The sequence below is a fragment of the Schistocerca nitens genome, chromosome 2 (assembly GCF_023898315.1).
Source record: "Schistocerca nitens isolate TAMUIC-IGC-003100 chromosome 2, iqSchNite1.1, whole genome shotgun sequence".
In the NCBI taxonomy this organism is placed as follows: Eukaryota; Metazoa; Arthropoda; class Insecta; order Orthoptera; family Acrididae; genus Schistocerca; species Schistocerca nitens.
The window spans coordinates 258,760,928-258,774,532 of NC_064615.1; the positions used below are offsets into that span (position 1 = coordinate 258,760,928).

A 13,605-nucleotide genomic window follows, 5' to 3' on the forward strand; every position below is an offset into this window, starting at 1 on the left:
TCAAATTGAAGACGACTGTAAAGTCATCACCCGAAATATCTGAAGAAGGAATAACACTATCGCTAATGTACTCCCGAAAGATGAAATGAAAGGCTACTGTCACGTCACGTCCCCCCCCCCCCCCTTCACTACATTTATCGCTACAGCAGTTATTCTTGTGTCTCTTGTAATTGGCTGAGAAAGTGACATTGGTATTTTTCCATGGCAATCGATCATCGGTGCAGAGACCGGGCTACTATCGGATATAAATGGCATTAGAAAGCGTACAGCTGAGCATCAGTATTCCTGTGGCGACTACAGAAGGTATTCAGAGACGCTCATCATGATAAAACAGGCCGTGTGTCTGCTCCTGCTAACAGGATGTGCCGGTAAGAGCGCCGTTTGCTTGTATCCCCACGCATTGTGCTGCCTGCCACAGGAGGCAGTGACTTATATTTTCTTTTTTTTCTTCGTATACTAAGCTGTGTAGTCTATTGTAATTTTGACATCTGCATCTTTACTCCGGAAGCCAGCCATAGTGGCGAGCCTGGTGGTGTAGTGCTGAAGCGCGTGCCTGGAAAACGAGAAGTCGCTACACCGAACACCGGAAATTTTTCAGTCTGGTTTTGAACCTATCCTTCACCTGCAAGTGTTGTGAAGTTTCGCCAGGAACAAAGTGCGATCAGTATTCCATGTTAAGCTGTAGGTCCCCTTTCCCCTTTAAGTTTAGAGGGGTAGGTTAGCGAGACGCTTGTCTCCCAAGTGACGTCCAGTTGAAAGACTTGCACAGGCCATAGAGCCACGCGAATTCATTATTACTGCACAGTGCGTGGCAGAGTTTTCTCCGACTCAATATTAGCGATTCCATCGATATACAGAAGCCTCTCTGCCTAATTTGTCTTACGCAAGCGAGTTATAGAATAGTCACATACGTTTTATGGAATAAAGTTTCTACAAATTTACCCAGTAGTTCCTTTGTCCCATTTTCTCTGTGTAGTACGCGTATGATCCAAGTAGCACACGTCTGAATCTACTGTAACATATATTTAATGAGGACTACAAACACAATTTGTATACTTTTTCCAGTTCATAACGGGGTTGGTACAGCGATCATTATGCATGATACACAGAAATAAGCAATCTTCGTTACAGTGTTAAAATTTTTTATTGTTTCCCAACGACGTGTTTCACCTTTATTCAGGCATCTTCTGACTGCCTGATATTTGGTAGCGATGGGTACATGGGACACCGCTCATAAAATATCCCAGCAGACAAATGCCTCTTGTCAAAGCTGTAAAAACATTGCATTGCACATTATTACGGCGTGCCGCGCAGTCCAATGCAACGAGAATGTGCACTACACCTCCGGCATGCTTATGATGCAAAGCTTTCCATAGGTCTGATCCCATTCGGTTTGCATTGGACTGCACGACGTGCCGTAATAAGGACACCGCACGGTGTTTTTAAAGCTTTGACAAGAGGCATTTACTTGGTTGGATATTTTATGAGCAGTATCCCACGTACGCATCGCTACTAAATATAAGGCAATCCGGGGACGTCTAAATAAAGGTGAAAGGCGTCATTCGGAAATAATAAAAAAAAATTTAACATTGCAACCAAGACTGCTTGTTTCTTCATATCATTTGTTTACGATTTTCGTTGCAGATACAATGAGCAACCAACAAATTTAAGTCTTCCAAATGTTTTACCAGCACAAATTTGACGTCTACTAATCAACTTCGTACCGCTTCTTAGTTTTAGCCATAATATAAAGAAATTATCCAAATGGGACGGAAATTGGCAGATGTAACGTACATGTACAGACAAATAACAGATAACAATTTGGGAAAATTTGAATGATTTTTTCACGACTATTCATGAGGGAGATCTTCAAAAACTGAGCAAGTCAATAACGCGTTGGTTCACTTTTGGCTTTTGAGCAAGCACTTACTCGGCTTGGCACTGACTGATAAAGTCGTTGGGTGTCTTCCTGAGGGTTATCGTGGCAAATTCTCCCCAACTGGCTCGTTACGTTGTCGAAACCCCTAGCTAGTTGTAGGTCCCTGTCAATAATGCCACAAAAGTTCTCAGTTGGTGGGGGGGGGGGGGCGGAGAGATTCGGCCACACCGCTGACCAAGGCAGGGTTTGGCAAGCACGAAGACAAGGAGTAGGAACCCTCGCCGTGTGCGGGTGGACAACACCTTTCTGAAATGTGAGTCCAGGATGGCTTGTCATGAAGGGCAGCAAAACGGATGGTAGAATATCGTCGATACTGCACTCCACAGCGGAGTATGCACTGCATAGAAGTTCTGTGGTAGATTTCTTGCGGAAAGCGAGATTCCAGTTTCGAGTCGAGATTCTGACATAGTTTAATGTGCTGGACAGCTTCAGCTTGCAGAAGCTCATATTATGCAATTCTAGACGAGTGAAAATGACTTAAGGGTACCACTGGCAGAGATCAATCCGCATACACTGGATAACAATCCGCTAATGAAGTTCCTGGGCATCTAGGTGTATAACAAACTGCTAGGCCTTTTGCACATTGTAGCTGTCTGAGAGTGTTGACAAACAAGTCTGCTTGCGTATTTTGCAAATTTCCATTCAATTAGGCCTATGGTATAATATTATGGAGCATTGCAACTAAGGTGGAAAAGTGGCCATTCTATAGAATCGTGCAGTACGAATATTGCGTGAAACTGATAACCGAGCACCGTGTAGAAACGTCTTCAGGGACGTAGGGGTGCGTCAGTCAGTACAATTATTCCGTAAAAGTATTATTGGTTAATAACAAGAGTGACTTTAGGTTGAATTCATGAATTCACAATAACAATAATAGAAGTAGAAATAATTTCTGTGTAGACCATATGTCCACCTCTAGGACTGAGAATAGAGTTTTATATACTCATGCAAAGTGTATAACAGGTTGCCAGTGGAGAACATGTAGGACACTGGTTATCCTCAACCACACACATCAAAAGGGTTTTGTATTACCTCGGTTCCGAGAGTTTCGGAACTTGTACATAAAATTGGAATAGAGATCAACATTAACACCATTTCCGCCCTTTTTATTCCTCATAAAAACCACACATTGCTTGTTGTACCACCATACAGGGAGACGCTCAGAGGTGGTCGTCCAGATTGCTGTACACACCGGCAGGTCTAAACCCATTAGCACGCCCTCTTGCGTTGATGCATGCCTGTATTCGTTATGGCATACTATCCACAAGTTCATCAAGGCACTGTTGGTACGGATTGTCCCACTCCTCAACAGCGATTCGGCGTAGATCCCTCAGAGTGGTTGGTTGGTCACGTCGTCCATAAACAGCCCTTTTCAATCCCTCTCAGGCATGTTCGATATGGTTCATGCCTGGAGAACATGCTGGCCACTCTGGTCGGGTGATGTCATTGTCCTGAAGTAAGTGATTCACAAGAAATGCACGATGGGGGCGCGAATTGTCGTCCATGAAGACGAATGCCTCGCCATTATACTGCCGACATGGTTGCTCTACCGTTCGGAGGATGGCATTCACGTATCGTACAGCCGTTATGGCACCTTCCATCATCACCAACGCCGTACGTCGGCCCCACATAATGCCACCCCAAAACAGCAGTGAACCTCCAACTTGCTAGACCTCGCTGGACAGTGTGTCTAAGGCGTTCAGCCTGACCAGGTTGCCTCCAAAAACGTCTCCGGCGATTGTCTGGTTGAAGGCAATTGCGACACTCATCGCTGAAGGGAACGTGATGCCAAACTTGATCGGTCCATTCGCCATGTTGTTGGACCCGCACTGCGTTGCATGGTGTCGTGGTAGCAAAGATGGACCTCGCCATGGACGTCGGGAGTGAAGTTGTGCATCATGTAGCCTATTGCGCACAGTTTGAGCCGTAACGCGACGTCCTGTGGCTGCACGACAAACATGATTCAACATGGTGGTCTTGCTGTCAGCGTTCCTCGAGCCATAATCAGTAGGTAGCGGTCATCATTGCAGTAGTAGCCCTTTGGCAGCCTGAGAGAGGCATGTCATCGACAGTTCATGTCTCTGTGATTCTCCTCCACGTCCGAACAACATCGCTTTGGTTCACTCTGAGACGCCTGAACACTTCCCTGGTTGAGAGCCCTTCGTGGCACAAAGTAAGAATGCGGACGCCATCGAACCGCTGTATTGAATGTCTAGGCTTGAACTACAGACAACACGAGCCGTGTACCTCCTCCGTCTAATAGGCGCTGCTCATGCTTGGTTGTTTACATCTTTGGGCGGGTTCAGTGACATCTCTGAACAGTCAAAGGGACTGTGTCTGTGATACGATATCCACAGTCAACGTCTATCTTCAGGAGTTTTGGGAACAGGGGTGATTAAAACTTTTTTTGATGTGTGTATTTACAAACAAAGTAAGAGAATACCATGGACATTTTAATTTTTTCCTGCATTTCGTAGCTAATTTTGTTTATAGTGTACTGGGCATATTTAATAGGAGGAAATTTTGCGTTTTTCTGACCGTCACCACTCACGGTTTGGTCTGTGTGTCCTTTTTTGTCAACAAGAGGCGGCCATGAATCTCATTAAACGAAAGGGCGAAGGTCCCCTGGGAGCTGGGCAGCTTTCGCGTAAGTAAGGCTGCAGCCTGGTTGCTGCTTTTGTCGACAGGGCTGGCGACTCTCCCTGCCCTGAGTGGAAGGCGATTTGTCGCCACTGCCGTCCCTATTCTGTTTGGACATCAAAAGAAGAGACAGGACACTGCTTTCGACCGGTGTGGGAAGGTCCGCTGCTTTCGCTCCAAATTTTGGTGTACCTGATCGCACTGAGTCATCCTGCCTTTGACCTTCGTGCAAAGAAGCCGAGCAGTCGATGAGCCGCTGATCCGTTCTTGTACCAACCTCTTATTTTTTGAAGTGTGTTTTGTACACTAGGAGTGCGAAATTTCTGCAGAATTCTCCCGTTATTCTATGACGTAAGTGATATTATGATTTGTCGCATTGTCAACAGCATTGAGTTGTCGTCTATATAAAGAGTTTTTTTAGGACATTGTGGACGGAGACCTATGTTTTGTGGTCATTTGACCACTGCCTCCTGTGAAGCTCACACGCGCCACAACTGTGATGGCATGGTCCATATTCTCAGCAGTTCATTACTTGCTTGTTGTGACATGTAACTTGTGTTCTTACTTTCGTTATAATTTGTGGCATCTTGTCGTAGTTTTAACTTTGTATTTGGCGATGTGCCCGTGGGCAGATCTTGTTGCACTGTCTCCTACCAATCTCCCACAATTTTTGTCACTACCTCACAGCATTAGCGCCATTTGATAATTTGATTTGAGTTTTCTGTCAATTTTTGTCGTGAATTTTGTCACCTATTTGAGAAAATCAGCGTCTATTAATCTGAGGCTTTAGTTAGATCCCAAGATCCTTTATATGAAGGGCTTATTTCAATAGTGGTACAAGTCCTTTTTTGTTCATTCTGAGATACAGAGTCCTAAAGTTAAATGAGCGCTGAAAAATGTGCAGTTGAGATACCAGAAATATTCAAGTATATATACTCAACTGCAGATTTTATGTATACTTTTATATACTTATATATATTTGAGTATTTCTGGTATCTGAACTGCAGATTTTTCAGCGCTCATGTAACTTTAGGACTCTGTATCTCAGAATGAACAAAAATGGACTTGTACCACTATTGAAACAAGCCCTTCATTTTGTCCTACAACATTTCCATGGTTAGGCGACCCACTAGTAATAAATATGGTCCACATCTGCGCTTCTTGTTGTCACTGTGACGGCGTTATCGCTCTGCGTAGTGGCCAAGCTTAACGATCAGTTACACTAAGAATTTAGAGAAGAAAGCGAGCATTGCCCTCTCGTTCGTTTGCTTGATCAGAGATTTGTTATATAACGATCTTTACACTTTTGCTCCTGTACTCTGAACCAGAACCGAGACGCAACTGGTGACCTGATTAACCCCTTACATTACGTTTCATCACAATACTTGCGCAGTTGTAATATTTGTGTTGGGTAGATCGTAGTTTCGCCAGTGTACAGAGAGGTGATAGTGGTCTGTGTAAAATTAGAGAAATGTTTTGTTTAAAGTATTAGATGTTAGCAGCAGCTGAGTGGTATGGGAAACGCTATAGCTTTTTCTAAACAACCTATTTTTCTCCGAAAACACCTGTCTAAAGTAATCTAGAGGTAATTAACAATAAATAACATTTTCAATAGATTAGTGCTTGTCACAGTTTGTCGCCAGCACACTTTACAGAAGTAGCTAGCAGTGATAGATCCTGCCTGTTAACGTATAACTTAATTCGTTCCTAATCGCTGAAGGTTGTCCTTCATGACGCTTTGGCGTCACGGTGCGTGAATGAATGTGTGGATGTCTGAACACAGCGCATTCTCTGCTGTACAATAAAAGATGGTCTCTACCAATAAACTTCTTTGTACATGTCGCCATACACCTCTGTGTCTGTTTCCAGTCGCATACCCCAAGGTGACGATGCTGTTCCGGGAGCCGGACAGCTACCTGGGCGAGGTGCAGTGCTGCCACGGCATCTTCAACACTCCGCACTACTACAACGACGTCTACCAGGTGACCGCGCTCTACCTCAGCTCGCACATCCGCAACTCCTCCAGCTTGGAGATCGGTCCGGAGCCGCAGAACATCAGGGTCACCATGAGCGAGCAGCCGCCCGGAGGGGAGTGGAAGGTGGTCGCCTCCTACAACTACACAGAAGTCGCGGAGCCCCTGCAGCTCCTGAGGATCCCGGTGAGCTACACCACCAACACGGCCTCCTGGTTCATATTCGAGATCTGGTACGGTGGGGCCCTCACCTACCCTCAGTACTCACCTTTCAATATTCCCGTCGCACCCTACAACACCACTTTCAATTACTACATTCTTGGCATGGAGTACGAATACCTTGGTGTCCCAGTATAAAAGACGAATTGTGTATCAGGTAACAAATATAAGCTACACTCTGTTATTCAGTATGTATCAAAATGGAAAATGCTTGAAGAAAATTATTGACAGTATTACTAAGCATTATTGCATATGTTTGTAATATATCTGCTGAAAATAAACCTTGGAATGAAGAGTACCATATCCATTAGCTCTTGTCTGATTGTCTTTATACCCCATCACAATGCTATTTTTCTATTCGTTGTTTTGTTTATGTGGATTGTCAACCCATACAATCGCCAAGTGGTCTACCAATACGGGACTCTAGTCGAAATGTCTTAATACATTTTTTACTTGAACCGAAATAACTGAGAAGGTGAAACTTCTTAATTTAATTCTGATCCTGCTGAGGGAAATTGAACGCAAGTGAACCTGCTTAAACTGCTGACTGAAACTGAACGTACTGCTTCTTTGCTTGTCTTTATCATTTCATATCTGACCTACAGAATTATTCCTGACAAATACAATTCAAACGCAATCTTACTGCTCAAACAATTAACACAAAAGAATGGCCCTGAATTAGAAGAAATCCTAACAATAACGTAACATTTCATATGACACTTACCTAAAAGAAATCTTCATTACACGAACAACAGCGATACAGCAAGTACCAATACAGCCAGCTAAATAAAAGAGTCTAACTACTGTAGGCTCTGACTACTAATAGGCATGTGGTTAGCAAAGGAAAGATTTTGTTGCAGAGCAAACAATGTATTTAGCAAATTTTACCTTAATCATGTGACAACCAGTTCAAAAATTATATTATCGTCCGTGACATCCAGTTCCAAAAAATTATATAATCGTCAATAATTTTAAATCTCTATGACGGACACGTTGAGATCGTCCGCTCGCGCTAACACTTCAGACCTCTAACCTCCATCATCACTTACTTCCAACCTCCATCATTGCTGGCTATTCACCTCGAACTGCGAGTCCGACCAGCTACACAGCGCTGTCAGAGTTATTAATGCAGTCTATCCCGCTGCCAACATACAGACACATTAACAGGCTACTTACATAGTATTAGCTGATGATAATGCAACTGGACCCAGACTTGCCACCTAAGACACGTACCCGCTTACGGCATTACGACAGACTGTGAGTTTAACATGACCTTAAACTTGACTCTAACGTACTTGGACATACACCATGTAGCTCATGTGGAAGGCTCATCGATGGAAGCGATGATAGACAATAATAGAATTTCGAAGCTAGATTAAGGTAAAATTTTCTAAGAATTAAACCGTGCGAAAAGCAATAGTAAAATATGACTTGTGTCTTGCTTTCATTGATATTAAAAATATTGGTTTCAGGTATTTTTATGTACTAATAATAATTATTCTAAAAAAATTAAAACAACTACGTTTATAAGATTTGAAGTTCTCCTTTTCGTATGCAGAACGAACGTTACTCATAAAATACATCACATTTAATGTAAACATTGTAGACCGATCGTGATCTAGCAAAACATTAATTGCTGTGTCCATATGAGACCAAAATATGTCGAGTTTTTGTCTCCGTTGCTCTGAAAGCAAAAGAGAAATCGTTTCTTGTAGCCGTTAGCCGTACCCATCATTCGTGCTTCATACCGTACATATCTGAAGTAGCGCAGCTACTTCAATTTGACACACTTAGGGGATAAAAAGTCTGGGGATCTGTCGGTACAGTCTTCTCTTCACTGTATATCACCTGTTCTGTAATGTATAGGCTATTACTTTGTACAGATCACGTAATGCAACGACTATTCCGCCCTCGTTCTTAAATACTCTTTTGCCCATAAAGACATTTTACGGTTTGGTCACATCCAATACAGAATTATGTCTTGCACTACATTTAATAGTACATCGAGTGTCCACTCAGGTCATACGACTATAGCTGTGGTATACAGGTACGAAGGAATGAGAATTCGGTTAAAGATAAAATAACTGAAAGGGATAGAGATGAAAAACACAATTTAAATCCAGAGAAAATGTTCCTGCGCCGATTGCAACTCAAACGCCTTTACACTTCATTTGAAACTGCTTAAAAATTTTAATAAAAACCTATTGGCCTTCTTTTAGGAGCAAATACACCGAAGGAAAAAAATCGCAACACGGAGTTTTGCGACGTAAACGAAAGCTGGTAGGTGTGTTTCTTTTCTGAAAGACGATGTCTATTCAAATTTCGCGCTAGCCTCATAAGATTTTGTCCCAGTTCCATAAGTGTGGCACTAGTAGCACCACTATGAGGATGCAGTTCAGTTTTGCTTTAAATACACACTGTGACGGTCGTGAGCGTTTGTTACCTTTGAGATTGCACGTGGTGAGTTGATGAAAGCCAAGAATGATTTCAAGGCGACGAAGACGCCATTATCGACACCTCAGTGAGATTGAACGAGGTCGTGTAACGGGGCTACGAGGAGATGGCTGTTCCTTCTGTGATACAGCAGAAAGACTAAGCAGGACTGTAACCACTGTACATGACTGTTGCCAGCGGTGGTCAAGATAATGTACAGTCTCAAGAAGACCGAGCTGTGAATGTACACATAGCACCACCAAGAAGGAACACCATCGTGTTCCGTGTATGGTTCTGGCGCATCGTACTCCATCTGCAGCACCAACTGAGCAGCAGTTGCCATCACGGTGACACAACGATCTGATAGAAATCGGTTACTTCAAGGACGGCTACGAGCCAGTCGCCCTGTGGCGTGCATGCCACCGACCCCAAACCACCGCCATTTGGCGAGTTCAGTGGCCCCAAACGAGAGCTCATTGGAGGCCAGCGTGGAGGACTAATGTGTTTTATGATGAAGGCTGGTTCTGCAACGGCGCCTGTGATGGTCGTGTGTTGGTTAGAAGAAGGCCAGTAGAGATCCTGCAACCAACAAGTCTGTGTGCCACACAGACTGGACCAAATGTACCAAATGTTCAAATGTGTGTGAATTCCTAAGGGACCAAACTGCTGAGGTCATCACTCCCTAGACTTACACACTACTTAAACTAACTTATGCTAAGAACAACACACACATACATGCCCGAGGGAGGACTCGAACCTCCGGAGGCACGGGCCGCGCAATTCGTGACATGGCGCCTTAGAGCGCGCGGTCATTCCGAGCGGCTACTGGACCTACACCTGGAGTTACGGTCTGGGATACGCTTTTATATGACAGCCGGAGCACTTGCGTTCTTATCCCAAGCACTCTGACAGCAAATTTATGCGTAGATCTGGTGATTCGTCCTGTTGTGCTGCCATTCATGTACTAACATGCGGCACCTGTGCCACACAATGTTTGACCGTTTACATGCTTGCATTCAACATTCTGGTGTTTACACCGGTTACTAATGTACGAACATTTCACATTTGCAATGGCTTATCTTGCAATTACATTAACATGTAACCTTGCATTGTCAGTCAGTTAAATAGGAGGGTCACTCCGAAAGAAATGCACACTATCTTTTTTTTTTAAATCCCTCTTTTATTCTACATGTTTGAAAGTTTTACAGTGTACAGATACATCCCTTAGGAACACTATTTTCATTTCTCCACATAATTTCCATCCCTCTCAACTGTATCACGCCATTTGAAACCAGCACCTGTATACCCGCACGGTAAAATTCTGGACCAACCTGTTGGAGCCACTGTTTGGCAGCGTGCACAAGGGAATCATCTTCTTCAAACCTTGTTCCACGAAGAGAGTCTTTCAGTTTCCCAAAGAGATGATAATCACATGGAGCCAGGTCAGGACTGTAAGGCGGGTGTTTCAGTGTTGTCCATCAGAGTTTTGTGATCGCTTCCATGGTTTTTTGACTGACATGCGCCCGTGCATTGTCGTGCAACAGCAAAACATCTTGCTTTTGCCGATGTGGTCGAACACGACTCAGTCGAGCTTGAAGTTTCTTCAGTGTTATCACATATGCATTAGAATTTATGGTGGTTCCACTTGGCATGACGTCCACAAGCAAGAGTCCTTCGGAATCGAAAAACACCGCAACCATAACTTTTCCAGCAGAAGGTGTGGTTTTGAATTTTTTTTCTTGGGTAAATTTGCATGATGCCACTCCATTGATTGCCTCTTCGTCTCTGGTGAAAAATGATGGATACATGTTTCATCACCTGTCACAGTTCTCCTAAGAAATTGATCTCCACCATATTCGTACTGTTCAAAAAGTTCGCTGCATACGGTTTTACTTGTTTCTTTGTGAGCCACTGTCAACATCCTGGGAACCCATCTGGCACAAACCTTTTTTAATGCCAACACTTTCAGCATTCTGCAGACACTTCCTTCCCCTATCCCAACGTAGCGTGACAATTCGTTCACTGTGATGCGTCTGTCAGCAATCACCAGTTCGTTAACTCTCTGCACATTGTCTGGAGTGTGTGCAGTACGAGGCCTGCCGCTGCGAGGACAATCCTCAATATTGCCGTGCCCGCTTTCATCACGTAACCTGCTTACCCACCGACTAACTGTACTGCGATCAACAGCAGCATCTCCATACACCTTTTTCAACCTCTTGTGGATGTTTCCCACTGTCTCGTTTTCACAGCACAGGAATTCTATGACAGCACGTTGCTTCTGGCGAGCGTCAAGTGTAGCAGCCATCTTGAAGACATGCTGTGATGGCGTCACTCACGGGAAGAGGTTGAACTAAGTTTGAAAACAAGCAGGAAGGATGTATCTACACTCTGTAAAATTTTCACACATGCAGAATGAAATTTGTACTTTTACAAAAATAGTGTGCATTTCTTTTGGAGTGACCCTAGTATGTTACCTAGGCAAATCTACCCAGAAATTTCATTGCTCTACATTAATTATTTTTTTGGTGTTGCGATTTTTTTCCCATCAGTATAGGCTTTGCCGAATGTAAGTACGTAATTATACAGGGTCACAATTATTGAACTATATGGAAAAAAACGTAAATTAGTTACAAACCACGGGGTGCACACACTTCATTCAACACATAAACGTCAATGCAGATATTCGGATTTAGTTTGTGACATATTCGATATGCCTGCCATCCTTGGCGACGATGAGGCGCAGACGAACAGCGAAATTCTGCATGACCCGCTGAAGTGTCGGAACATCGCTGCTGTCCATGACCTCCTCAATAGCTCAGCTCTTTTTCCAGCTCAGCTATGCTTTTGGGATTACTGCTGTACACCTTGTCTTTAACATAGCCCCACAAAAAGGAGTGGTATGTGTTCATATCCGGAGAATATGGCGGCCAATCGATTACCATGCTAGTGGCCTTTGGGTACCTCAGGGCCAGAATGCGGTCCCCAAAGTGCTCCTCCATGAGAGCACTCTCCTGCTTCGATGGGGTCGAGCTCCGTCTTGCATGAAACACATCTTATCGCTATCAGGGCCACTTTGGATAAGGGGGATGAAATCATCTTCCAAAACATTCACGTACCGTTTGGTAGTCACCATACCATCAAGGAATATCGCACCGGTTATTCTGTAACTGGAGATTGCACACCACATAGTCACCAGTTGAGGGCGAAGAGACTTCTCGATCGCGAAATGAGGATTCACAGTCTCCCAAACGCCGCAGGTTTGCTTACTGACGAACCCATCTATATGAAAGTGGGCTTCGCCGCTAAACCGAATCATGCATGTAAATACTAATTCCCATCATGCCCCGCGGCTAACTGTGCATTTTGAAAGTCCTAACGCAAACCGTTCGGAAGTTATGAGGGCTATTTTTTCTTGTAGTTCAATAACTGTTAACCTGTATAAATTGGTTTTCGTTTATTTTTATTTACTTTAAAAATATAGGTTCTTTCTCGCAAGCAGTTAGTATTTTCCACTGTTTACATGTATTTTTTTTGAAATCAGTGTAAATATACCGATACGAATTTTATAAAAGTGAACTGACAAAGTCTGCAAGAAAGGTTTCCCTAATTCGCCATGGAGCTAAGACAAATAGCACTGAAAATCTGCAAAATGGTTCAAATGGCTCTAAGCCCTATGGGACTTAACATCTGAGGTCATCAGTCCCCTACATTTAGAACTACTTAAACCTAACTAACCTAAGGACGTCACACACATCCATGCTCGGGGCAGGATTCAAACCCGCGACCGCAGCAGCAGCGTGGTTCCGGACTGAAGCGCCTAGAACCGCTCGGCCACTGCGGCTTGCGTAATAACGCCGCCTTCCCTCCACTGATACCGATTTCAGTTCGGGAAGCATCTCCATAACACTTACATGTTGTGCGAAAATACCGGTAACAAGTATAGCAATCTGCCTCTGAATTCCATCGATGTCTTCCTTCAATCCGTCTTGGTTCGGATCCCAAACACTCGAGCAGAAGTCATGAATAGATCCCACCAGCATGCTACATGTGGTCTCCTTTACAGGAGAACCGTTCTTTTCTAAAACTCTCCCAATAGAACAAAGTTGGCCAGTCACTTTCCCTACCACAGTTCACACATGCTCGTTCCATTTCATATCACTTTACAGCATTAAGCCCAAATTTTTAAACAACTTGACTGAATCAAGCAGGACACTAGAAATACTGTGTCCGAACATAACAAGTTTGTTCTTCTTACTCATCCGTATTAACTTATATTTTTCCACATTTAGAGTTAGCTGCCATTCATCAAACCAATGGAAATTTGTCTAAGGCGTCTTCCAACATTCATTCAACTTCGACACCTTACCGTGCATCAAAGCCTCATCAGCAAGCAAACACAGA

At 43.7% G+C, this 13,605-nt stretch overlaps 1 protein-coding gene across 1 annotated transcript; it reads left to right on the plus strand.

Moving 5' to 3' along the window:
• The first annotated feature begins 272 nt into the window (after positions 1 to 272).
• Positions 273 to 7,052, plus strand: LOC126235985 (uncharacterized). Its single transcript, XM_049944969.1, has 2 exons — positions 273 to 368; positions 6,449 to 7,052. The coding sequence occupies exons 1-2, from the start codon at positions 323 to 325 to the stop codon at positions 6,907 to 6,909; spliced, it is 507 nt and encodes a 168-aa protein (XP_049800926.1). The 5' UTR covers positions 273 to 322; the 3' UTR covers positions 6,910 to 7,052.
• Positions 7,053 to 13,605: the final 6,553 nt, after the last annotated feature.